The following is a 24,990-nucleotide window of genomic DNA, read 5'->3' on the forward strand; positions in this document are numbered from 1 at the left end:
ACAGCCACGTTTGCACGTTCTTCAGGAACAAGGGGGGCTTCAGCATGCCAGCAGCCTCCACACCCCGCCTCCACCTGCCACCCCATTTGAGTCCTTCAGTTTGGTCCACAGCACTTGTCATCCCTCCTCATGATCGATATGCACGCATATATATGCTTATTAACTCTCTCCCTTTGCTGGAACCTAAGCTCTTTAGGGCAGGAGCTTTGTTTATTTACTGCTGTTATTGCAGCTCCTAGGAGACAGCCTGACCAGGGCGTGGGTCTGTCTGTCCCTCCATGTGTCTGGATGTTGTCTAGCCCCACACCAAGCACATGGTAGATGGGCCACATGGCACTGCCTCCCCTTGGTTTGGCATGGAGGGTAGCGTTGCCTTAGTCAGTCTTTAGCTGGCTCTTGGCCATCTTAGTTGACCAAGATGGAGAAGAGAGCAAGAGTAGGGTGAGGCCGGTTGAGGGCAGAGGTTCAGGGGTGCTATTTTGTTCATTTCCTTTTTTTTTTTTTTTTTTTTTGTGAGCCAAAGATTTATTTCTTCATGCAAGGCTGGCGGACCCCGCCCCGCCCCCTCACGGAGACAGAGGGGCACCAGGGGCCTCCCACTTATTCTACACCTCTCATGCCTCTTCACCGTGCCAGACTAGAGTCAAGCTCAACAAGGTCTTCTTTCCCCGCTGATTCCGCCAAGCCCGTTCCCTTGGCTGTGGTTTCGCTGGATAGTAGGTAGGGACAGTGGGAATCTCGTTCATCCATTCATGCGCGTCACTAATTAGATGACGAGGCATTTGGCTACCTTAAGAGAGTCATAGTTACTCCCACCGTTTACCCCCGCTTCATTGAATTTCTTCACTTTGACATTCAGAGCACTGGGCAGAAATCACATCGCATCAACACCCGCCGCGGGCCTTCGCGATATTTTGTTCATTTCCTGTGTGAAGAAATTGAGGCTAAAAGAGATGACATCCCCAGGGTCACGTGGCCGGGTGGCTAGGCTGGGGCTGGAGCTGCCTTTGAGTCTGTGCGGTTCCAGTTCACGGAGCACCATGCAGTTTTCTCCCTGACCTCCATCTGCTTCCTTCTTGTACCCTGGGTGTGGGCCATGCTAAGGAGCAGGGACCTCTCCGTCAGCAGGTGGGCAGGGTGGGAGCTGAAGTGTAACAGACATGTCAGCTCCAGTGACACACAGCCTGGACATCCTCACACACCGTTGGTGGGAGCAGCACAGAACTTCGGCCCAGCAGCATGTATCCAGAGCCCCACGAATGCTCATGTTCATGAGCCTGTGTCTCGAAAACTGCCCCAAAGTCATAATTCTAATGACTGAAAACACACAGAAGTACTCATTTATGGTCAAAAATTTGGAATCCATCTAAGCAGCAGGGAACTGACTAAGCAAACCAAAGCATATTCTGCTCTTTGTGATGTTAAAAAAGAAAAGAATCCTATTACTTACCTTCTTACGATGTTTAACGCTCAACCCATGGCATGATATCTCACAACCAAATTGCCTCCTTTTTAAGTCTGGGCTTCTGCATATCAGGTTTTCCCACAGCTGAGGACACCAACAGACTTTTTCAAACCACGTGATGTCAGTAGACAAGGGCAGGGATGTACTTCGAAGCAGCGGCCTGAGTCTGGTGTATTGCTGTACCTTGAGCAGAGTGAAGTGGCCAGGTGCATTCAGGACCCTGGACACAGCCCCTCGCTGTACTGGCCTAAGGAGCCCACCTTCCCCGCTCAGACAGGATGCTTTTCTGTGCAGCAGTGGGTCATTTGACTGCATGTGACTTTTCATAGAAACAGCTAAGTTTCTAAAGATGAGATACTTGTGTGATCAAAGAGGTCTCCTACATCTAATTACCTTCCTGATTTAATTGAGTTTTCTGCAAGACGCGCTCAGTCTCTCCCCAGCCTGCCCACCCTCACACATGAAACAGAATCTCTTTTCAATTTAGCAGATCTGAGCACCCAACTTGAGAAATGGTAGTGGCTGATTATGTAAAAAGAGAAGAGGCTGAGAGAAGAGGAATCTCTCGAAATGATTTCATTTCCATCTAACTGCACTGTGCATCGTGCCTTCCCATTTATCGGAGTTCACCATATTAATTTAAACTTTGTGCTGCTTGCATTCAGCTAAAAATCAGCTAGAGCACAATTTGATTTTTGAGCCTTAACTATAAATTCCTGATATGCATTGCATTCCCAAGCACGCTCCTTTCTGGCACGCTCCCCACGGCTTCCCCGGGCTTTCTGCCTCACTTGACCACTCTGTGTTCCTTCTGTCATCCCTTCAAATTGGATGATACCATTCAGTGCCAGCTGGCCCTCCGGCATGAAAAAAAAACTGTTGTAGTGGACAAGAAAGGAGAGATACCAGGAAACGGATGGAGTGCAAAGAAAGTGACAGGAACCAAGAGGAGAGAGCAGAGTAGTATGACCTGGGAGGGGAGAACACAGAGAAGCTTGAGAAGCCGAGAGCTGTCCCACCTGTGGTCAGGAGGAGGCTGGGGACACCGCTTCAGGGTAGGGCCCCGTGAGCAGCTCAAGACTGGGACCTCCCGTGGGTCAGCTGTGTAGAGCCATATCCTGGTTAGGTGGCTGGAGGCCAGACAGCCACGTCCATTTCCTCATCCAGACTCAGCTCATGGCCCAAGTCTCATGATGGCCTTTAGCTTCAGTTTCTGGGCGAACCCAGCCACCCTCCTGTCCCCTCTGACCCTCTCCCCCATCTCACTAGACCGTACAGTGGACGTTTTAAAATCTTCCTTATTTGATTGCTTTGTAGTATTTAACACAACGACTTCTCCCATTTTTTTCTTGTTTTTTAAACAGCTTTATTCAGATAAAAATCACATAACACACTTCCCCCATTTAACAGGTGCAATGCAGTAGTTTTTAGTATCTCACAGATACCTGCAACCATCACCACAGTCAATCTCAGAACATTTTCATCCTCTCAAAAAAGAAACTCTGTTCCCGAATTGGTGGTCAGAATATGTGCTTTTTTCTTTGTAAGGCTTTATAAACATATTTCGGTAATCAAGGTCCTCATCTCAATAGAAGATCAAATTTCCTAAATTCCTACTGACTAGGCTTAATTTAGAGAGATCTCTGGGCGTAATTGAAAATGGCCCGAGTAGGCAATTCTTGTCTCCTGTGTGTTCTCTTGGTTCTGGCTCCTCCTATTGTATTCCTTTCCTCCCCGTTTTTATAACTCAGCCTAACACTGTGTTGTCTTTTCCTTTCGCCAACACCTGTCATCTTCCTGGGCCCCCTGCCGTGTCCCCGCTGCCCCTCTGACATTGTGTACCTCTGTGTGAGCGGCAAAGGGAAAGGGACAATAATGCCAGTCTCTGAAACATCTTCAGAGATGGAGAATTCAAGTCAACCTCCTCCCGCTGAAAGCTCCCGTCAAAAGGACTGTGCGAAGGGGTGAGGTTTTGAACCTCACTTCACACTCACCTTTTAACAGAGACCCAGGATGTTGTGATTTCCTTGGATGGCAAAGGTGGCCTGTTCTTTATTTACCGGCCTATACATCTCTGTAAGCTTCAGAAAGAACAGAGCCCTTATTAAAGATCCAAATTAGCTTTATATCGTTGGCTGTGTATCAAAGGAAGTGCGTTTTAATTTACGAGTTCCTACAACGACTTCATCTTGAGTTCATAGGGGGCTTTAGCCCTCAACTGATTTCCCTTCCTGGCACCTACAAATGGGCCTGTCTTTGATAATTTTAAATTCTTTTAATACCAAACAAAAAAAGATTTTTATTCATGTACCTGACACTGCCAAATAGGTAAATTAAGGTATAGGATGGAAGCCAGCGGGGGCAGGGGGCTGATGCACATGTGCTTAGCAGTTTCCTCTCCCTTTTCTTTTGTCTTTCTTTTCCTTTTTTTTCCGTATAGATGCATGCTTCTTATGAACATGTTTTAAAGCATTTTGTATCTTTAATCAACATGTAGAAAATTAACAGCCAACCCTTCAGGAACCATTGCAGCTCTCCCAGAGTGAGTGTTGCCTCCTTCTAGCAAATTCTTGGCGCGCCCCTCATCAAACTAAGCCCCCTGAGGGAGAATGGTTGGAGGTGTCTCTGGAGGGCCCTGCACTCCCTGAAATCCAGGCTCCAGGGTCAGGGAAGATCTGACCCGGGCGGGGATTAGGGCCCTGCTAAGGGCAGCAGTAACAGCGGGAGTCCTTGCAGCAGGGAGGCTTGCAGAGATCAAGTGCACCTACGCCCAGCACCTCCCCCGGCGGACACATTTAGAGACCCTCGGGAGCGCGAGGGACATGAGGATCAAGAGCATGGAGCCTCATCTCTTGAATATCACCCGGGATATCAAAAACCTATCAGCGCACCTGGCGAGGACCCTCACCAAGGCGAGCTCCCTGCAATGGTTCATCAAAAATTGCCCAGCTAATGATCGGCTGGGCAGATAATCGGAGGAGAGTTAATTGTAAGGTTCGATATGGCATCTTGTCAGCAGAGATAAGTTGTCACGTTTTCCACTTGAGCTGAAACTAAATGATTGTAAAATAAGTTATGAGTGTCCTTGGGCCTGTCTGCCGGAATGATAGCTAAGAATACATTCCTGGCCCATCAGTCTCAAGCAGGCTGCTTGATATTTATGCGGACGAAATGTTATTTTATTCCCCCTCTAGTCATGCTTGTCAGCTCTCCGAGTGAAAAGTGAAACTGCTTCTTTGACTCATACTTCACGTTCCGAAGCTCGGAGAGACTGCAGATTGTGATCATTATTGCTCGTATTATATATTTTTTGGGGTGTGCGTTGAACATTGATGCCCGATTGGGAAGAACTAATGGCCGACAATGAATGTGCGGGATAGTGCCAGCCCATCCCGGCTCAGCGCCACGCGGCTCGGGACCCCAGTTCCTCCGTCAGAGCCGGTTTAGATGTGGAGTAATGAGGCGCTCACTTTTTTAATTTGGCATGGCTTTTTTCGCTTTGCCTGTCCCCTCCCGTACTTCACGCCGTCGACAGTAGTCGTCTGTCCCGGTGCCCAGTAATTGATACAAAATAAAATGCATTCTTTGTATGCAGCCAGGAGGAGCGGATGGCGCTCCGTGGGCCGGCTGGAGCTCATTTGCAGTGTCTCAGGCGGGGCTTTCTGAGCCTCTTCAATTTGAGGAATACCTTGTCAGGCGAGGGGAGTAGTTGGAATGGAAAAGCACAGCGTGGAAGCCTAGCGCGTTGTGATTGCTCATATTTTAAACCAGAGGAATGTTAAACAACTCCTTGAAAGGGAGCTCTCGAGACCTAGAAGCCAGGGGCATTCACATTCCCATGGCCGAGCTCAGCGCCCAGTGTACGGGAACCCGGTTCTTCTTGCCATGAGAATACCCAGCCCAGGAGACGTCAGGGCCTGGCCTCCAGGCCGGTCCTCTCTGGTTGGTCCTCACTGGTCTCGAGTCCCAGGTCACACTTCCTGCCTGACTTCTGTCTCCTGCCACGGCGCCCCTCAGTTCACATCCTAATTCGCCGCCGCCATCACCTTCTCAGCACCGTGGTGGCCACTCCCTCGTGTAGCCGGTGCCCCTGCTGCTGCAGCCGGGCCCTCCCACAGGCAAGCATCTGAAACTGGCACCAGAGCTTCCTCCTGTCAAAGCTGTGCCGCTTTCCCCGTCGGCTGCCTGTCCACTCCTGCCAAACCTGCTCCCACCCACCCCAGCCCAGAGCACCTGGCTTCTCTAAGGGCTTGAGTGCCTCCCTCTTGGGCCACCGTAGACACCCTACCTCTGAGTGGTCAGGCGCCACTGGTTGTCTCCTTCCAGCAAGAAAGTTGGAGTAAAATGTCCAGGGCCTGGGCTATGGAGTGTTGGAGCATTGCCATGGCAGGAGAATGCAGTGGGCAGAGACGCACCCCGCCCTGCCTGCAGCGTGGCCTGGAAAGTCACTTACTGCCTCAACTCCATGCCTCCAAATGGGGCAGGGAGGATGCTTGCGGACCCACCTTGGAGGACCTCGGCCCTGTGAGCAGCAGATCGGAGCATGGGCTGGTGCTGCTTCCAGGATCTCGGGTGCTTTGCACACGTCAGTTACTCGCATCATAGCCTCCTGAGAACGATTGCGAGGAGCTCATGAATGCTGGCCTGGCTTTCTGTTTCCATTCTTGAGATCGCAGTTGTTTTTATCCCATGACAACCCTGTGTCTTCTGAAAAGCTTGCCTCCCTCTCCCTGCAGTGGCCAGGACAAGGCTCACATTTTTCTGTTCTCTGTCTCCCCAGCCCTCTCCTGGGCTTTCTCCTGGTGCAATGACACCTTCATCTCCCTGTTGGTCCCATTCTCTGGGGTGGCTGGAGTTGTCCTGGGTATGCTCGGCCCAGTGCAGATGGCGTGCGGACTCTTCCGTACCTCACTTCTCCCTGCACCTGTGGCCCCTGCCATCGGCGTGCTTGCCGGAGATACGATTCCTCTCTTCTTTGTTCGAGTAGCAGGGCCCAAGAAAAATCATCTTTTATGGAAGGCATCAAGCAAGAAATTTGATAGGCATTCTCTTCACTCCTTAGAAATCAGCCCCGTGGGACAGGGGTCTTGCCCTTTATTCTCTGACAGCGGCAGGCTCCTAGGGCACGCTTGGTGCATGGGGGCACTCAACAGGAAGATGTTGTCTCCGTGTCAATAGACTTCACTCATGGGCTCAGTCGTTCACCTAAAAATAGATTCCAAATGATTCGAAACTCATAGGACAGTGGTTTGGCACAAAAGCATGCTTGTGGCTAGTTTTAAAACTAAGTCGCGAAATTGATACACTGCTGTATGATACACCAGAAAGTGGTCCGTTCCATCTACCCGTGCAAGTGCCTGTCACACAGAGGTCAGTTCTTTCGTAAAACTTAAATACGTATCGAACCCCATTACTCATCCCGAATATGTTTCAGGAAGGATGTGTGCTGGTGAAGAGGATGAGCGAAGGCCCGCCTTCCTGAAGCTCGAGCGCTCACAGGGAAGATGTTCCGTAAACAAAGAAACGCATGGAGTATGTCTTGTTCACTGTGGAGAGAGCCACAGAGCACAGGGGGCCGGGAGGGGCTGGATGCGCCAGTGGCCAGCTTGGGGAAGGCCTCTCTTGGGGCTTCCTCCTTTGGCTTCTGGAGTCTAAAACTTCCTGGTGTCCCTTCTGCCTGCCTAGCAGAACCCCTCAACACAGCTCCCCATCTAAGGCGGCAGGGATGAGCTGTGTGGATGCTGCCGAGACTGGTGTGACTGCTTTGAGCCTTGTCCACTGATGCAGCACCTGCAGGGTGCTGCTGGCCCCAGCAGGGACACACCAGTGGTTGGTGGGATGTGAGCGGGACTGGAGTGAGGCCAGCCGTGGACAGCAGTGCAGAGGGACAGGCCCTGGGGAGTTGTGCTTTAAAGAAGGGCAGGAGTCAGATGTCCAGGGTGGAGGTGTGGGGCCAACGGAGAGTTGTGTTAAAAACGTGAGATGACAGGGCCGGGCGTGGTGGCTCATGCCTGTAATCCCAGCACTTTGGGAGGCCAAGGCAGACAGATCATGAGGTCAAGCGATCGAGACCATCCTGGCCAACATGTTGAAACCCGTCTCTACTAAAAATACAAAAATTAGCTAGGCGTGGTGCAGGAGAATCTCTTGAACCTGGGAGGCGAAGGTGGCAGTGAGCCGAGATCACGCCACTGCACTATAGCCTGGCGACAGAGCAAGACTTCGTCACCAAAAAAAAGAAAAAATGTGAGATGACAGCTCATGTTTAGTGCCGGGTGCTGGGTGAGCGAGAGTGGGTGAGCATCCAGTTCCCAGGGGAGGGGCCCCGTGCCCACGGAGACTGCTGAGGACAGGCTGGGGCAGGGCGGGGTGGAGGGTGTCCTCTTCTGATGGATGCTTTTGGTGTTTTGTTTTGTTTTGTTTCAGTGAAGTGAAAATGAGATCATCATGGGGATAGTGTGGGGCGTGGAGTGTTTGAAGCGGGAGGAGAAGCTGTGAAATAGCCCCTTGGAGAGTGGGAAGTGGGTTACTACGGAAGTGAGGTAGGATTGAAGGGCAGGCCAGAGGCCACGGAGGGGTACACTGACCACGCAGAGGCGGCCGGTGTGCACGGCACCACCCTCTCCCAGCCCTGGCCCATGACGGTGCCGAGCAGATGGAGGGTTGGAAGTCAGTGAAGTTGGGGGTTCCTACTCAGGAGAAGCGGTAGGAGAAGGGAAACTTACAAGAGTGAGTTTCAAGTCATATGGGATGCTGCCCAGCTGTATTTAAGAAAAAACGTGGGATGTGAGCGGGTTGGACATCAGATGGCGTAGAACTCAGGGCATAGAGGAGCCACGGGAGTGAAGGCTAGTGAGCTGGGGAGGCAGGGGTGGGGGTGGCAGTTAGACCCTAGAAACTGTGGTTCTTGCTGGTAGCAAGCCTGGGTGAGACCACGAGAGAGAGTGTCTGAGGTCCAGGGCAGAAGAGCTTCATGAGGGTGGAGTGGCACAGAGGCCAGGGTGCTGGAGAGGACACCCAGGAGGCTGAGATGCAGACAGACCAAAATTCCAAAGGAGGTGCGTGCGAGAGGTTGAAGACTAGAAGCTCTGGTTGAAATTCTGTGGGGTTTCTCGCTATTGATACTTTAGGTATTTGGGACTGTTCTTTGTGGCAGGGGCTGTCCTGTGCATTGTAGGGCATTTTTCAGCGCCTCTGGCTTCTACCACCTGATGCCTGTAGCACCTCCACTCCACCCAGTTTGATACCCAGAAATGTCTCCAGCCATTGCCAGAGGTCCTGGGTGGGGGTTCCTGGAGAACCGGTGGATCGGTGGGAATCCAGAGTCCCATGGAGCTAGAAGTGCTCATGTGGAAGGACACAAAAGGAAAAGTGGATGTGGAGGAAATGCTGATGGGTTGGCTGTGGCGGTCTCTTAGAGGAAGGTGGATGGTGGTATTTCCGAGCGCTGTCTCCTTCCCAAGACTGCCGCTTAGCTGCTTCCTCCAGGTGAGTCTGGGATTTCTCCCTGAATTATAAATATTCCAAGATATAGAGAAAGCTTGGAAATGAGAGGGCCCTGTCCCTGTCAACTATTTTGCAAAAAGTTTTCTACAGCTAAAAGTGGGAAGGGGCCTAGAAACAGACGTGCCGTTTTGATTTCCAGAAACGTGAATTCTGAGCTAGATGCCAGTGAGTCAGGTCACAACCAGGTGGGATTCTGAATTCGATTGTTAAAGGGCTGCTTTGTGTGCACATGGAAAAGGAAACAGATGTATTTGAACAGAGGTAGTTTATTAAAGAGAATGGATAGACATCAAAGATGTCCCTTTATCGTTTTTAAGTTGTCAAAAATATGTGCGAGTTGGGTACCATATAGCCCTCAGCAGAGCATTTGACAAGGTTGTTCCTTGGTTTCCTCATAGGCAAGTTGAAGGACATGTGAGCTGAACACAAAGACAGTATAATTTATCTAGGCTCAGTGGTCACTCTTAGAATCTCCCAGGACTGGATGGTGCATCTTAAGGTGGGAAGCTCTATCTTGACTCCACGCTGTTCACCATCTTTTTCATTGATGTGGATGGATATACGGGAGTATATGCTCAGAACGGTCAGTCATAACTAAGACAATTGTGAAGAGTGACAACGCGTAGGCTTGGAACACAGAGAGAGACATAAAGAGTGGTGGCCTGGAACAGAGAGCCTAGCGGTAGACCGGCACGCCCATGTGGAAGCCTGTCGTGTGGACGACATAGCCTGTCGTGTGGACGACATAGCTAATGTATGTGTTCTGAGTGTCTTAGAAATACTGGTATACACTCATAAAAACAACCGCTGGGTAACGGAAGAGAGTTTATGGTATAATGCACCTACTGTAGGCTCAGCATTGCACAAGTCACCACAGGGATGGTGAGCACTGGTGGTTGCCCTGGGCACAGGCATGCTAGTTAGATTGAGATAAGCGACTGGCAGCCGCGTGCAGAAGGTCCTAACTGTGGGCTCCATGGGAGTGTAGAGATGAGAAATGTTAGTTTGGGAGAGAGTGTTACAAACACAGAGTGACAGAGGGAAGGACGCACAGTTGGGGATGAACATGGCTTGTTGAAATGAGAGGACACCCAAGGGACAGAGTAAAATAATATGATTTTAATATGATAATATTACTTAATAGCGGCCCCAGCAGCCGAGGAGAGTTGCGTTTGCCTGTTCTGCTTATCTGCCTGCAGGACTAGGGTTGAGCTCTCTGAGGGCAAAGACAGTCACGGTGACCATTGTTTCCCATGGCCTGGCACCATACCTGGCAGAGTGGGCTCCTAACACTGAATAGAGAGGATGGGTTGGTAAAGACCTGGGAACCGTGGGCAGAAAATGTTTAAAATGAGCAAAAAGATTCCCTGCCTGGTTTAAGTATTGAATAACACAGAGAAAGCTTGCTTTGGAATCAGGTAATGATCTTGGGATCTCTGGATGCCCCACCCCCTGAACGTTATGAGTCTTCTGAACACTGTTAAATCATACATAAAAATTAATTAGGCTCGCCCTTTTTTTCCAAGGTATCTATAGCTTTTATCTGATATTCAGTGGAATCTAATATTTCAGAAATACATATAAGAACTACTACTTTAGAAATATTAGTATTGTAAAATCATGGGACAGCTTAAAAGGTGAAAGTCTGGGAGGAGAAGGACCTCGTGGAGTTGGCTGCACAGTCTAGGCTTGGGGGTAAGGTAAGAACTGGACCAGGGGTGAGTGGTGCTTAAACAGAGAGCAGGCAGTCATGGAGCGGCTTTGTGAAAACAGACTGAGCTTGAGGTCCCAGGCTGCTCAAGGCAAGGAACGTGTCTTATTTAAACCTGCCCGCTCCCACCTCTGTAGTCCCACCACAACCAAACAGCCATAGTGCAGGCTCAGGGGGTCTCAGGACTGCTGGCTACACCTCAGGTATAGTTAACCAAGGAGGTTTACCAGATGTCCACCATGGAAAGCAAGAGTTGGGCAGAAGTGGCAGGAAAGTGTCAGTTTCAAGGGTGAAGCCCAAGGTGATAGCAGAGAAAGCTGCGCGGAATGCTAAGGTCAGAGTGAGTGCTGTTTCTTGGGAGCCGGCTGCCGGGAGGAGAGGGTCAGGTAGAGCCAAGCCTGGAACTGGTGTTGGTGTCATGCACATGGAGAATGCCCCTGTGGACATAGGGAGGAGAGGCAGGAAAACATGGCGTCTTGGGCCAGTACAGTTAGCATGATAAGGGAAAGGAAGGCTTAAGGGGGCAAAGGAAGGCACAGTGAAACAGTGGGCCATTTTGAAGAAGCAGTGGTGAGGGAAGCCAGACTTCAAGGAGTCAGGAAGAAACGCAGTGGATTTAAACCCTCTATCTGGATAGGAACCTTGTCTGGAGAGGTCTGCAGCGGTTTTGAGCAGACCCGACCGAGCTCTGTGACTTCAGCAAGTTACTTAACCTCTCCCTGTGCCTTGGTTTTCTAATCTGTAAAGTGGAGGTGGTAGGGAACCACATGCCTCAGCAGATTGCTTAGAGTCCTGAACGCATTGCTGAAGGTAGAGGCTAGAATAGCCCCTGTCGGGTAGTAACTTTGGATGGGTGTTTGCTGTTGAGACTGTGGCTTCAAGGGTTAAGGAAATAACCCTTTAAGGAATAATGGGGTTTAGGAAAGTGGGTATGAAAGATCTTGGGACCTCTGAGGACAGAAATGACACGATGGAGAGGGAGGAATGAGTGGAAGTGACCTGGCCGAGACACCTGAGGATGAAAGACGGGACCAGGACAAGCTAGGAATGTTCATTTAGCAAGAGAGGGGAGCCCATTCCTCTAGGGATGGAGAGAGGGAGCCCATTCCTCGGGATGGAGAGAGGGGAGCCCGTTCCTCTAGGGTTGGAGAGAGGGAGCCCATTCCTCTAGGGATAGAGAGAGGGAGCCCGTTCCTCTGGGGATGGAGAGAGGGGAGCCCATTCCTTTAGGGTGGGAGAGAGGGAGCCCATTCCTCTAGGGATGGAGAGGGGGAGCCCATTCCTCTAGGGATGGAGAGAGGGGAGTCCGTTCCTCTGGGGTTGGAGAGGGGAGCCCATTCCTCTAGGGATGGAGAGAGGGGAGCCCATTCCTCTAGGAATGGAGAGAGGGGAGCCCGTTCCTCTGGGGATGGGAGAGAGGGGAGCCCGTTCCCCTGGGGATGGAGGAGAGGGGAGCCCGTTCCCCTGGGGATGGAGGAGAGGGGAGCCCGTTCCCCTGGGGATGGAGGAGAGGGGAGCCCGTTCCCCTGGGGATGGAGGAGAGGGGAGCCCGTTCCCCTGGGGATGGAGGAGAGGGGAGCCCGTTCCCCTGGGGATGGAGAGAGGGGAGCCCGTTCCCCTGGGGATGGGAGAGAGGGGAGCCCGTTCCCCTGGGGATGGAGGAGAGGGGAGCCCGTTCCCCTGGGGATGGAGGAGAGGGGAGCCCGTTCCCCTGGGGATGGAGGAGAGGGGAGCCCGTTCCTCTGGGGATGGAGGAGAGGGGAGCCCGTTCCTCTGGGGATGGAGAGAGGGGAGCCCGTTCCCCTGGGGATGGAAGAGAGGGGAGCCCGTTCCCCTGGGGATGGAAGAGAGGGGAGCCCGTTCCCCTGGGGATGGAGGAGAGGGGAGTCCGTTCCCCTGGGGATGGAAAGAGGGGAGCCCGTTCCTCTAGGGATGGAGAGAGGGGAGGCCATTCCTCTAGGGATGGAGGAGAGGGGAGCCCGTTCCTCTGGGGGTGGAGAGAGGGGAGCCCGTTCCTCTAGGGATGGAGGAGAGGGGAGCCCGTTCCTCTGGGGATGGAGAGAGGGGAGGCTGTTCCTCTAGGGATGGAGGAGAGGATGAGAAGGCCAGTAGAGGAGCCGTGATGGTGGAGTCACAACAGAGTCACCCCAGGAAGCTGACAGCCGGATTTCTGCCATTGACATTACCTCTCACCTACCACCATGGGACAGTGACCTGTCCGTGTGCCTCTGCATCTAAGGATGTGCATCCGTAGGAAGCACCTCCTGCCTGGTAGAGGGAAAGTCGCTGAGACAACGAATTGCCACATTTCTCGCAACTCCTTAAAGTGGTGAAGGGAACTTCTGCCTTTTGTGAGTGAGTGACCACCCACAAGGAGTGCACACCGTTGACACAGTCTCGGGGGTCTCACGGTGTCCAGTGCTGCCTGGGCTACCCTGCAGGAGCCCTGGGGTAGCCCTTCACCCCCTTCGCAGGAGGAGCTCCCCACAGCCCTCTTCTTCCATGTGTAAAGGGTGCGTGCAATGAAGGGTGACGCTTCCGACTGTGCAGAGAGGGGCGAGGGGTCTCTGCCTTAGGGCGGCCAGGAACGTGCATCGGGGTGTTCCTGGGACCATATGTATTTCTCAGATACCTTAAATTGTATGTTTTTACGTTTCTCAACATATGATAAAATTTTCTAGAACTTCACAAAATAAAAATATTTTCAATTCATTTTGATTTCCATTATCTTTATATTTGAAATCATGTCACTGTTCTGCTCAAAACCCTGCAGTGGCTCCGCATTTCCCCCCAAAGCACAGGCGAGGGTCCTCACGGTGGCCCGCGAGCCCCGTCCTCTCCAGTGCCACCTTCCATAGGCCTCTCCCACCCACACCGGCTGCCGCCACTCCGGCCCCCTCTCCGTTTCTGGAACACACCAGGCTCCCTCCTTAGAGCCAGGCTCTGGCTGTTTCTCTGCTCTCATTACCTTCTCACTCCTCTGCCATTTTCAAGTCTTGACTCAGTGTCCCCTGCTCAGCGAGACCTGCCCCAGCTACCCTATTTTCAATGACACCCCCCATCGCTGCCGCCTCTCCCCAGCCTTGATGCCCCACGTTCCTATTTGGTCTTTCCCGTAACTCTTACCAGCTTCTGATGGACTCCAGGTTCTGGCCTGGCTGCCATGTCACTGCCACTCCACTTTACAGAGTCCCCATTGGGGCAGGAATGTTTATCTGTTTCTCCTCAATCAATGATGGCTGCCAAGCATCTCAAAAAGCCGCTGGCTCACGTCAGTGCTCAAAAAATATCAGCTGAATGGGTGCGGTGTGCTGCACAGAACTCTGACTTTGGACTTAAAGATGCTGAATCGTGAAATAAAAACTTTTCAAGACTCCGTAGACACGCACCACCTGTTTTTCCTGCATGTTTTCAGTGTGCTTTTCCACCCTGGTTGAATTATATGTGCGTTCTGGTCATGTAGTACCACTTTGGCCTTCTCTATGATAAAGATACAAATGGACATAATACATTGAGAGTTTCACTTATAGTGAATAATCACGTGTGCACTGGTTTTGAAACTGTTCTCAGTAGCTTCAGTGAATCAAAAATTGGCAGGCCTACTATATCGACTTCCAAACACTGTCACTGGACATTGGTGAGAGAGAGAAAAAAATAGCATAGAATTTTTCACTGACAGTAAAACAAGATGAAGTTATAGTCATCTGTAATACTGAGGCCAGAAGAAAGAATCAGGAATCCCTCATCCTTTGCACCCACAGGAGTCAAACCCATTTAAGATGATATTTCCAAATGTATTCTTAAATGCATCATTTTCATTTCTAATATATCAAGGTAATTTTGAGAAGAGAAAGATAACTAAGAAGCATAAACTCACCCGTTTCCTTTTGCAGAGCTCCAGTCATGCAAAGGAGAGAAGGAGAACTTATCCAAAGCATGCCGGTGATAGAAAAATAAACGCTTGTTTTTAAATAGCGGGTGGCACAGTACAGCAAGGAGGACTGAGCCCATCTCATACCAGAGGCTCTGGGCCTCCAACCCAGCAATACAGTGATGGGATGTTATTTGCAGGGCCTGTGTGGCATGGGAGGAGTGTGGCTGTGCTGTTCTGCATGCTCTACTTTGTAAGTGCTCACTCTCTGCATTTTTTTTTTTTTTTTTTTTTTTTTTTGCCTTTTCCGGTCCAACGGCAGACACAGGGCTGGGTGACTCCGTATGCTCCAGCCCCAGTATATCCAGCACCACCAGCCCCAAGCTCGACCCGCCCCCCTCCCCTCACGCCAACAGAAAGAAGCACCGAAGAAAGAAAAGCACTAGCAACTTCAAAGCCGATGGCCTGTCCGGCACTGCTGAAGGTAAGGGCTCCGGGGTGCCCAGGGAGAGAGTCTCCACTTCAGAAAATTCTTTGTTATTTTTCAAATGCGTGAAATTAGACACCCTTAGCACCACAAATGCACAGTAATGCTGGTCACCATATGTGCTTTCTGTTTGCAAGGTGGCACTAGAGGGCCCTTGGGACCTTTTCATCACTGTCTGATTCTCATATTACACAACCAAATCCGCTGTCTCACTCTTGGCCGCCGTCGCTGGTAGCAGGTGGGAGTGCTGGTCTCCCAGCCATGAGCCTGATCCGGTTCTGAGGTCTCGCCCCACCCTGGCAGCCTGGGCGAGTGTCCTCTCCAGCCAAGGTGGGCCACGCTGCGTGACTCTGCTGGGGACGGTGCCCACTTCTAGTTTAGGAATAATCTCTGATATTGGTTACTCTTAACTAACCAGACACCTGCCTTGATTTCAGCTTTTAACAACGTGTTATGGTAAACACTTCTTCGGTTAATGTCCATCAGCTCTTTCTGGTATGTGGGCTCTATTAATATTCCAGTCGTCACAGCTCATTGTGAGTCTTCCTTTCACCTGAGTCCTTCCTTAGTTTTTATTGCCACTGATGGCTGGATGTGAGCTTCCTGAAGTGGCTCCTTCAAATGAATTCCCTTTTTTTTAATTCCACAGATATGTAAGTGCACGCGTACACACACACACACATACACATACACCCCACATTGTAAGAGATAAAATTAATACAGTTGTAACAAAAGAATACTTAAAAGGAAAAATTAACGTTTGGGAACCTTGTTGTTAGAACATGTTACCGGCGAGACAGACAGTGGTGAGATAGTGTGGTTACCTGTGAGACTGACATGGTAAAAGCGTGTCTTCAGCGAGGGTCTCATGCCCAGGGGCAACGTTTATGGCTTCCGTCCTTTCTCTTTCTCTACGGCTGCCATGCTTTTTCCAGATACTCTGCTTGATTGAGGGTTCAAACCTGCGAGCTGTCAGACAGTGGCCACATTAGAGGGAGTGGCCCGGGATGTCCACATATCCACAGCGGAGCATGCGAACCCACGGTACATGTGTTAGCAGGGAAGGGGCAGAGTGTGGCGTGTGCTGTGTGTTTCCCTAACGCCTGAGGCAGGGAGCATCGTTTCTTTCATCATCAGGAAGCTGAAGTTCGGAGCTCTGAGTAGCCCGCCAGCCTCCGCAGAAGGGTTAGAAGCCTTACTCCTTCACCACATTTCTTCCTGTTTTGCCTCCTATAAGCTTCCTGCTAACATATTTAGCCAATAAAAACTGATTTTTCAGTCGGGCACGGTGGCTCACGCCTGTAATCACAGCACTTTGGGAGGCCGAGGCAGGAAGATCACCTGACGTCAGGAGTTCGGGACCAGCCTGGCCAACATGATGAAATTCCGTATCTACTAAAAATACAAAAATTAGCTGGGTGTGGTGGCACATGCCTGTAATCCCAGCTACTTGGGAGGCTGAGGCAGGAGAATTGATTGAACCCAGGAGGTGGAGGGTGCAGTGAACCGAGACCATGCCACTGCACTCCACCCTGGGCGGGCGACAGAGTGAGACTGTCTTTAAAAAAAAAAAAAAAAAAAAAAAAAAAAACGATTTTTCTCATGTTGTGTTGAGTGAGGATAATTCCATTAAGTCAGTGATGGTGGAAAATAATGGTTATGGGTCAGAGCAGCCACAGATGCCACTGACCTTCCCACTGAAAACAGATTCATCCACAAGCGCTCTGTGTTGGTAAGACTCCTTCAGACAACCGTTTGGCAAAAATCACCCTGCAAGCACGTGCGGCCATCCCTCCCTGATTGGGAAGAAGGTTAGCCTCGCCCAGGGTGGGCAGCCTGTACCCTCCACGCCCCTAAGGTGCACACACAGGGGCGGGCGCCAGATTCCCTTTAGGGACAGGCCTTGTTCTCATTTTCACAGGTATATGTCGTCTTGCATTTGTTGTGTGTTTCCAGCCGAGGTCTGTGGTTTTTTTTTTAATGCACAACCTGGTAGGAACTGACTGTTGCCACTTAGATACACTTTCATTATCCCACCCACGTGTTGACTGCTGTGTAAATGAGTGAATAAATCAGTAGCGTTTCTGCACATTTAATTGAGCAGCTGGTACCACCCAGTGTTCCCTTCAGCAACGTTGAGTTTGAAGGAATTTTGACAAGTGACCGTGACCATGTTGGACGCCTGATGTTTCAAGTCCACTTGCTGAGTGAATGGGACGGTATGTGGGTGCCAGGCAATAGTGGATACCCAGGCTGAGACACAGGCTCTGTCCAAGCAGCAAATGGGGGCCCCTTTCCTTAAAGGGTCTTACTGCTGAGGTGGTAACACCAGCAGAAAGATTTCAGGCACCATGGAAACTCCGAGATTAGGAAATTGCAAGTGTCTCAAACATGGATGTGTAAAAGCGGATGATGTGTGTTTGGAAGTCCAAAGCAGAGGTTCTGAGGGAGCCACCTCACTCTGATTAGGAGAGTCTGGCCTCTACGTCAGCGGCTATGACATCTTTCCAATAGAAAATAAGTCATAAGTTATTTATAAAAAGAAAATGTATCATTTTTCCCTAGGAAAAGTTACTTATCAGACTACAAATGAGTCACTTTTGTGAAAAAGTCTATATTTCATTTTTTCAAAGCCACATTTCCCCCCCCAAAATTGTAACATATCTAAAGTCAGAACATATCTTATCATTGTAGATTCAATGATATATGATATTTTTGATAGTTTTATTTACCGTTAATTCCTTGAAAGTACATTGTGTAAAACACCAAATTAAACATTCCGTTCTGGCCAGGCGCAGTGGCTCATGCCTGTAATCCCAGCACTTTGGGAGGCTGAGGTGGGCGGATCACGAGGTCAGGAGATCGAGACCATCCTGGCTAACACGGTGAAACCCCGTCTCTACTAAAAATACAAAACTTAGCTGGGCATGGTGGCGGGTGCCTGTGGTCCCAGCTGCTTGGGAGGCTGTGGCAGGAGAATGGCGTGAACCCGGGAGGCGGAGCTTGCAGTGAGCCGGGATCACGCCACTGCACTCCAGCCTGGGCGACAGAGTGAGACTCCATCTCAAAAAAATAAATAAAAATTCTGTTCTTGAAACTAAAACTAGTTATATATGTTTTATTTTATTTATTTATTTATTGTATTTTTTGAGACAGGGTCTCGCTCTGTCACCCAGGCTGGGGTGTAGTGGTGCAGTGACGGCTCACTGCAGCCTCAAACTCCCAGGTTCAAGTAGTCTTCCCACCTCAGCCTCCCAAGTAGCTGGGACCACAGGCAGTCATCACGATACCTGGCTAATTTTTTGTATTTTTGTAGAAACGGAGTTTCATTCTTTTGCCCAGGCTGGTCTTGAACTCCTGGGCTCAAGCAATCCTCCCACCTCAGCCTCCCAAAGTGCTGGGACTACAGGCATGAGCCACCACACCCGGCCTATATTTTATGTTTTGAGAATACTATTCTATTATAAGAAACCATTTCTGCTTCTCTTTCCTGCACGGCTCTGTGACTGGTTACTACTAGTGTATTCTCTATCGCCTGACCAAGTGCTGAAAAGATGGCATTACAGATATAAAATTTCTATAGAAGATTTGTGTAAAGTAGTTGAATTTTATGGTTTTTAACATACCCTATTGGAACAAATAACTAGGTTCAAATCTCTTTAGAGTATAAGAAAAATAGAATTCCACTGAAGGAAGCAAATTCATTAGGGTACTTTGAATCCATTGGTTAGTAGAATCCATTGAAGTCAGCTGATTAATCTGGAATGGGATGGGGCTCGCCGGCTGGCTCGCTGAGGAGAGTCCTCCTGGGCCTGTCTGCAGAGGTGCGGGGAGAGCGGTGGGTTTGTTGTAGAACCCTGGGTGTAACGGGGCGAAGAGAGGGCAACTATTTGGAAAGCTTCCAGCTAGGAGCTGTGGCCTTCAAGAGAGAGACCTGTCCGGCTGTGGTGACCGGAAGAGTGAGGGTGACTTCACTCTTCTCCCTCCCACTGGTCTCCAGCGGCCCCTCCTTGACCAAATCCAACCAGAGGCCAAAAGCCCTGAGAGCCCACGATGCCAGTCACACAGTTGGCTCCCAGGACCAAGACAAAACCAACAGAAGCCGTAGAGCGTTCGTGCCTTTCACAGCACCTCCTGCAAGCCCCTGAAGCCCGTGCTGTGCCACTCTGCTGGTGGTCCACAAACACAGGAAACGAAGCTCTAGAGGGCAGCGGTGTGTGCTCCCCTCCATCATCCCCCAGGGTCTGGCTTTAGCCTGGCCCAGGGAGCCCTCGCAGCTTCCTGAACAGACCTCAGCGCCCTTCCCCAGCTGTGCGCGACAAGGACCCTGCGAGAAGGTCTTCCTAGACTCCCAGCTAAGCGCAGAGGTTCTCACTCTGGCCGTTTCTTACCTCTGTGGCGCACTTATTCAGAAAGTAAAGGCTAATAGTAGGAATCATCAGTACCTGCTGCTGCAAACCCAGAAACACTGTGTCTACACGGGGCTGTCAGGGTGACCGATGCAAATAGGGCCGTTCCTGCCGTTGAGTTTCTCCCTGCACAGGTCCTTGCTGTGCTCCTTTTGCTGAAGAACAGCCACTTTGTTCTGCACCAGATGGCAGAGGGTGTCAGACCTCAGCCCAAGGAGAGTATTTATTTTCTTAGGTTTACAATTTAAAATGAATCGGAGGAATCTGGAAAGTTACAGAAGCAGGGACTGTGACTGGAGAATCCCTTATCTTTTTGTGTATATTTTGGGTCCTGAGGATTACCAGGAGATGTGTGGATGGCGGAGCCCGTCACTAGGCTCTTACGTCACAGATGGGCTGCTGTGCTGCGTGATCATTGTAGACCAGTGGAAGGGAATTGAGATGTGACTGGGCAAGATGGTGACGGGGCCTGAAGCCTGTGTGTGGAGGGCATGTGCAGTGACCAGAGAGAAGGGTGGTGATGAGGATGAGGGCCATGAGGCATGGTGACTGTGACCAGCTGATGGAAGGTCTGCAAAGAAGGGCGTCCCAACTTGTCCTGGATGGCCCAGGTGGTAACCATGGGACCTGATGGGTGGAAGCCTCAAGGAGATGGATTTTGATTCTGATATTAAAAGCTCTAGGAAAAGCTCTACGAACCAGGGCCACCTGAGAGGGAGTGACCCCGACCCTGCATGGGGTCTGCATGGGTTGGACCAGGGTAGAGGAACCTGGGCTCTGGAAGGTGATTGCACCACGGCCCTGGATTCCTGACCAGGTCCAAGTTCAAGGGTATGTGCCAGGGAAAAGCGCCTGGGCAGTGGGATTTTGCAGATCTTTAATGGCTTGTCAGCTCTTGGCATTGTCTTTGAATTACAGTACTTTCTGGGCATCTTCGTATCTCGGGTCCAGTAGTGAGGTTGTCATTGCTAAAATGAACGGTCTCTGCAGTCCCATTCTGTGGCCCCGAACCTGGTGGTTCTCGTTAGTTTTATAACATTCATGCAAGTTTGCATTAAGTGCTAATTTCCCTGTTTCCCCAGTGAAAAGGCTGAAGTAGAGAGAGGTTAAGTGGCTTTCTTGTCCAGGGTCAGGTTGCTGGTAGGTGACAGAACTGTCTCTTGATTCTCTGCCTCAAACTCTTTCCACCAGGCAAAAAGCAAGTCTTTGAGGTATGTGGAGCTGCTTTTGAATCTGGGAGTGGGGCACACTGAATAGCTTCCTTGATATTTCTCAGATTCCATGTAAAGACACTGACTTTTATATGGCTCATAACATCTAGAAGTTGTGTAGCAAAGATCTTTCTTTAAAAATGCAGGACCAGGCTGGATTTACCCAATCTTATTATACAAGAGGGTATGCAGAAATCCTGGTGTTATCCCCCCCTTGGGTTCACAGCGCTTTGTTCTGAAGGTCTCAGAAGGGAATTTATTTTATCCTTCTCATCTTGTTCCTTTGGTTGTTCATTCTGGTCTTTATCGCACCATTGTGTGGTTGATCCTGGATGGATATTGAAAGATTCTCCTGTAGAGGGTAAGTCACAAACGGGCCTCTCACTGTTATGGTAGAAAATGAATTGCTCATCACAGCTGCACTCACTGAGCAATGAAATGTTGACAAATTTCATTAACTCCAGAGTTGCAGAGGTCACCCAGGACTTAGTTTCCCTTCACTCTTTCAAAGGAGAACCTGAAATTGTGGATCATTTTATTCTTTCATCAAATATGAAGCAGCCACCGCAGGGAAAGCACTGTGTGTTTGGCTCCATGGGAGACGTTGAGAAATAAAACTCAGTTCCTCTCTCTCTCCAAGGAGTTTAGAGCCTGATTATGGAGATAAGACATGCAAGAAACTGTAACGAGGATGTCAGGCAGAATATTCGAGAAAGGCATGGGAATTCAGAAGAAGCACAAAAACGCACTGAGTTGTAAAAGGGAAGGCTAACCTGTTGTAGAGCTTAATTTTTATTGTGCAGGTTTAGCACATAATGGTTATCTTATTTAATAAAACTGCAGAAAGCATTACTTTTTCATTAAATGTTGCCTACTTACAACTTTAAACACCAGTGGTGGTGATTTAATTAGTCACAAAATGGAGTTCTGTTTTTACTTAGATGCTAAGAAACAGATGTTGCTATTCTTGATTAGTTACCTTTTACCTTAGGACTTTTTTTATTATTATTAATTAGTTGATGTTTTGGAAGGCACTTTGGAGAGAAATTAAAGAATCGTGCATGCGTGTCGTACAGTGTTGTTTTTTTTTCTTTCAGGAAAGCAATACGTGGGTGCATGGAAGCTCTCAGTTAATCTGTAACCATCCGGTTAGATGGACTATCATGCAGCTTGAGCCATTGCTGGGTTTTTGGGGATTTTGCATGCCGTGATTGGGAGGGCAGTGTGCTTGTTTTGTTATTTCGAATATAACAAGGTTGTAAGAGTCTTATTAGCACAAGGCTCTCATCTTTTCTCACTCCTGGGGTGCAATTAGTGTGCACATGATGGTGAGCACATGACTGGCAAGGAGTCAGGGCCCAGAAACTGTTAACCTTCCAGGTTTATATCCGGTCTACAGGGGCTTTCACATTGAATTCTGTGTTATTTGGAGGTGGCTGGAGGGGAGATCCAGTTGCACGAGTGTTACTGTCATTCCTCCCTCAGGTTTCCTCCTTTTCTTCTCCGTGAACATTCCGCCAGCACCTCCCATGTCTGCTCCTTGTTTAACATTAGCAGCTACCCTGGAAAGGGAACGAGAAGTCTCCGCAATCAGCTCCCTAAAAACTGCATAATCAACAGTAATTTTTGATACAATAAGGACTTATTAAACTTCCTTATTAGCGAACCACTGGTTAGTGCATCTGAACAGTTGAGTTGAACAGTTCATTATAGCGAATGTGGAAAACCAAGAATCAGAACATCTTCCTGGGAGATACACTGGCAATGCAGTCATTTGACTCTGCTAAGGATATGAGGAGACTGGCTGGGTTTCATCACCCTTGAGCTGTCAGTGATGGGAGACACCATGTATCCTGATGGACTTGCCTCCTCCCCACAAACTAGATGACTTTTCCAAAGAGAGTTTGCTCTCAGGTTGTAACTCCAGCTTCCAAGAGAATGAACTTGCTGAAATTGAGTAGATCCTTTGGGTTTACTCTAGACATTGACATTGTAGATTGTGCACAGTTGACTCAAAAGCCATCCTGCAGGGTACAGTCCGGCCGCCACAAACACACACAAGCTGTAAGCGCTGTCAGATCCTTTGTGGAAGCCAGCAGGTCGAAAATAAACAAAGATGAGTCAATCACAGCAAGGGCAGCCAGAACAGAGGATTCCCATCATGATGAACCGATGCGCAGAAGGATTTTTGGTAGTGTGGTTTTTTTGTTTGTTTGTTTGTTTTAATTTTTTTAAGCACACACACTTAAAGGGGTTAGATTCAGGTCCAAGAATGTTCATTGAGCACCTACTGCATGCAGGAGTTTTGTCTGATGCTGGATGGGACATCAACTGAAGCGGCCCAGCCATCAGGACACACGTAGACCAGTGGAGAAGGCAGAAACACACTGGGAAACTTGGTTATGCACAGGGCACCCCCAGCTGCCTGGAGGACCTCAGGGAGGTTCCCCAAGGGGGAATAGACACTCACATTGTATAGAGAATGAAATATCTGCTATTCCAAGGAGGAAAAAAGGAAAAAATCTGGAAAGTCAAAACAAACTAAATCTTGTAAGGAGGTGGCTTGGAGCTCCTGGGGGTACCTGGGTAAGTCCTGATACCACAGACAAGCGTTTGAGCTCTTTAGCCTCCTACACAGAAGCATAAACTCGCCTTTGAAAAATGCTGAGTACTCACAAGGTCCCTTTCTAAGACACAGAAATGTGACGGACCTCAACTCCTGTTTTTTTAGCTAGACTTAGAGATTCTCTCCTGCAAGTGGGGCTCGGTTAGCACGAGCTGCTCGCAGGCTCCAGTGTCCATCAGTAGAGAACTCAGGACACCATGTTTTCCTCAGTGCACCCTGGGATTGGAATTCGGGCTAGCTTGGGAGACCCTGCGTTGGTCGACTTTCATCAGAATCTAGGATCTGTCTTGAAGTCATTTTCTTGATGGTCTCAAAACGTTTGAGCTCTCAGGCTCTTCTGATGTCATTTAAGTCTCGGAGAAATTATGGTCCACTTGGACCAAGGTCCTGAAGCCGGAGGAGGGGCTGGTTCTGGCAGCCAGTGCTGTTCAACTTGTGTCTTCTTTACTATTTTAAATCCTCATCTACTCTGTATACTTTGCTCAGCTGCATGTATTTTACACACAAAGTACAGGGATACAGATGGAAATGTTCAGCAGCAAGGTATGAGAGGTTCCCATCTCATGCACGAGGGTGTTTTTCTCGGCCTCAGCAGCCCTCAGATGTTCCCACACTCCGTTAGATACGTGCGGCCTGGGCTTCAGGAAGTAGAGATGCCCAGGGGTTATATTTTCAGATGTTCTAGCTGAGCTCACTTTGTCTTTCCTCCCAGGCCTGGCAATAATGAAACTAGGCAGTGTTTTATCTCACAGGCAGTGGCGACTTCATTCCTCTTTCTAAAGATGTAAAACAAAAGGGGACGTTGACTAACGCAAAACTTAGTCTATGTGGAAGCAACTTGGCAAATGGGGAGGATGAAATAAAATTGCACCTACCGTCTGTCTTAGCTCGGCCTGCCATATCACAATGCCACAGACTGGGGCCTTAACCAGCAGAAACTCATCATGGTTCTGAAGGCTGCAAAATCCAAGATCACGGTGCCAACTGACTCTGTTCCTAGGGAGAGCTCTCTTCCTGGCTTGCAGGTGGCCCGTTTCTTGCTGTGTCCTCATGTGGCCCTTCTGTGGTGTGCACACACAGAGAGAGAAGCTCTTCTTTTTCTTATAAGAACACCCATCCCATCATGAGGGCCCAGCCCTCATGGCCTCATCTAACCCTCGTCACCTCCCAAAGGCCCAGTCTCCAAATCCCAGCACATTGGTGGGGTGAGGAGTTAGAGCTACAACATGTGAATTTTGGAGGGAAACAAACATTCAGTCTGTAAGACCATGCAACTTTCTATTCCTGGCTGTGGGATTAATGTCCCTGTGGCCCCCACCCACCCGCCATATGCCATTTAAGGATTTCATGGACTGTCTCAGGTCAGAAACTGCTTGGACAGATCACAGCTGTCCTTTCCCCTTCACTCTTCCCTCCCGAGTCTTGGATTTGTTGTCAGGAGGCATCGTCCAATGCAAAGGAAGAACACCATGGATTTACTGCCTGCTTGTGCGCTACCTCATTGCATCCTTAAAACAACCCTGTGTGGTGTTGGCAGGTGGGTGGTGGCATTTCTGTTGTCACAAATGAGGAAGAGGATTGAGTAAAGTTGAGTAATTTGCCCAAGGCCAGTAGATGAGTGGCCTCTGGGACTTGGAAGTCTGTATTTTGCTTTGCGTTTCATCTGTTAACCTGGAAAAGGCTTCAGGGGATTGGAGTGGGAGG

The 24,990-nt window shown here is 49.6% G+C and overlaps 1 protein-coding gene across 6 annotated transcripts in view; it reads left to right on the plus strand.

The window, feature by feature from the left end:
* Positions 1 to 24,990, plus strand: part of AGAP1 (ArfGAP with GTPase domain, ankyrin repeat and PH domain 1) — a 638,294-nt gene that overhangs the window by 466,748 nt on the left and 146,556 nt on the right. For 5 of the 6 annotated variants that reach the window (XM_055291058.2, XM_055291059.2, XM_055291055.2 and 2 more), the window contains one exon: positions 14,876 to 15,037. In XM_055291058.2, coding sequence (XP_055147033.1) covers positions 14,876 to 15,037 — 162 coding nt within the window. Of the gene's footprint in view, positions 1 to 14,875; positions 15,038 to 23,670; positions 23,695 to 24,990 lie in introns of all 6 variants that reach the window. The other variant, XM_055291060.2, reaches the window with a different exon arrangement.

The sequence above is a fragment of the Symphalangus syndactylus genome, chromosome 8 (assembly GCF_028878055.3).
Source record: "Symphalangus syndactylus isolate Jambi chromosome 8, NHGRI_mSymSyn1-v2.1_pri, whole genome shotgun sequence".
Classification (NCBI taxonomy): domain Eukaryota; kingdom Metazoa; phylum Chordata; class Mammalia; order Primates; family Hylobatidae; genus Symphalangus; species Symphalangus syndactylus.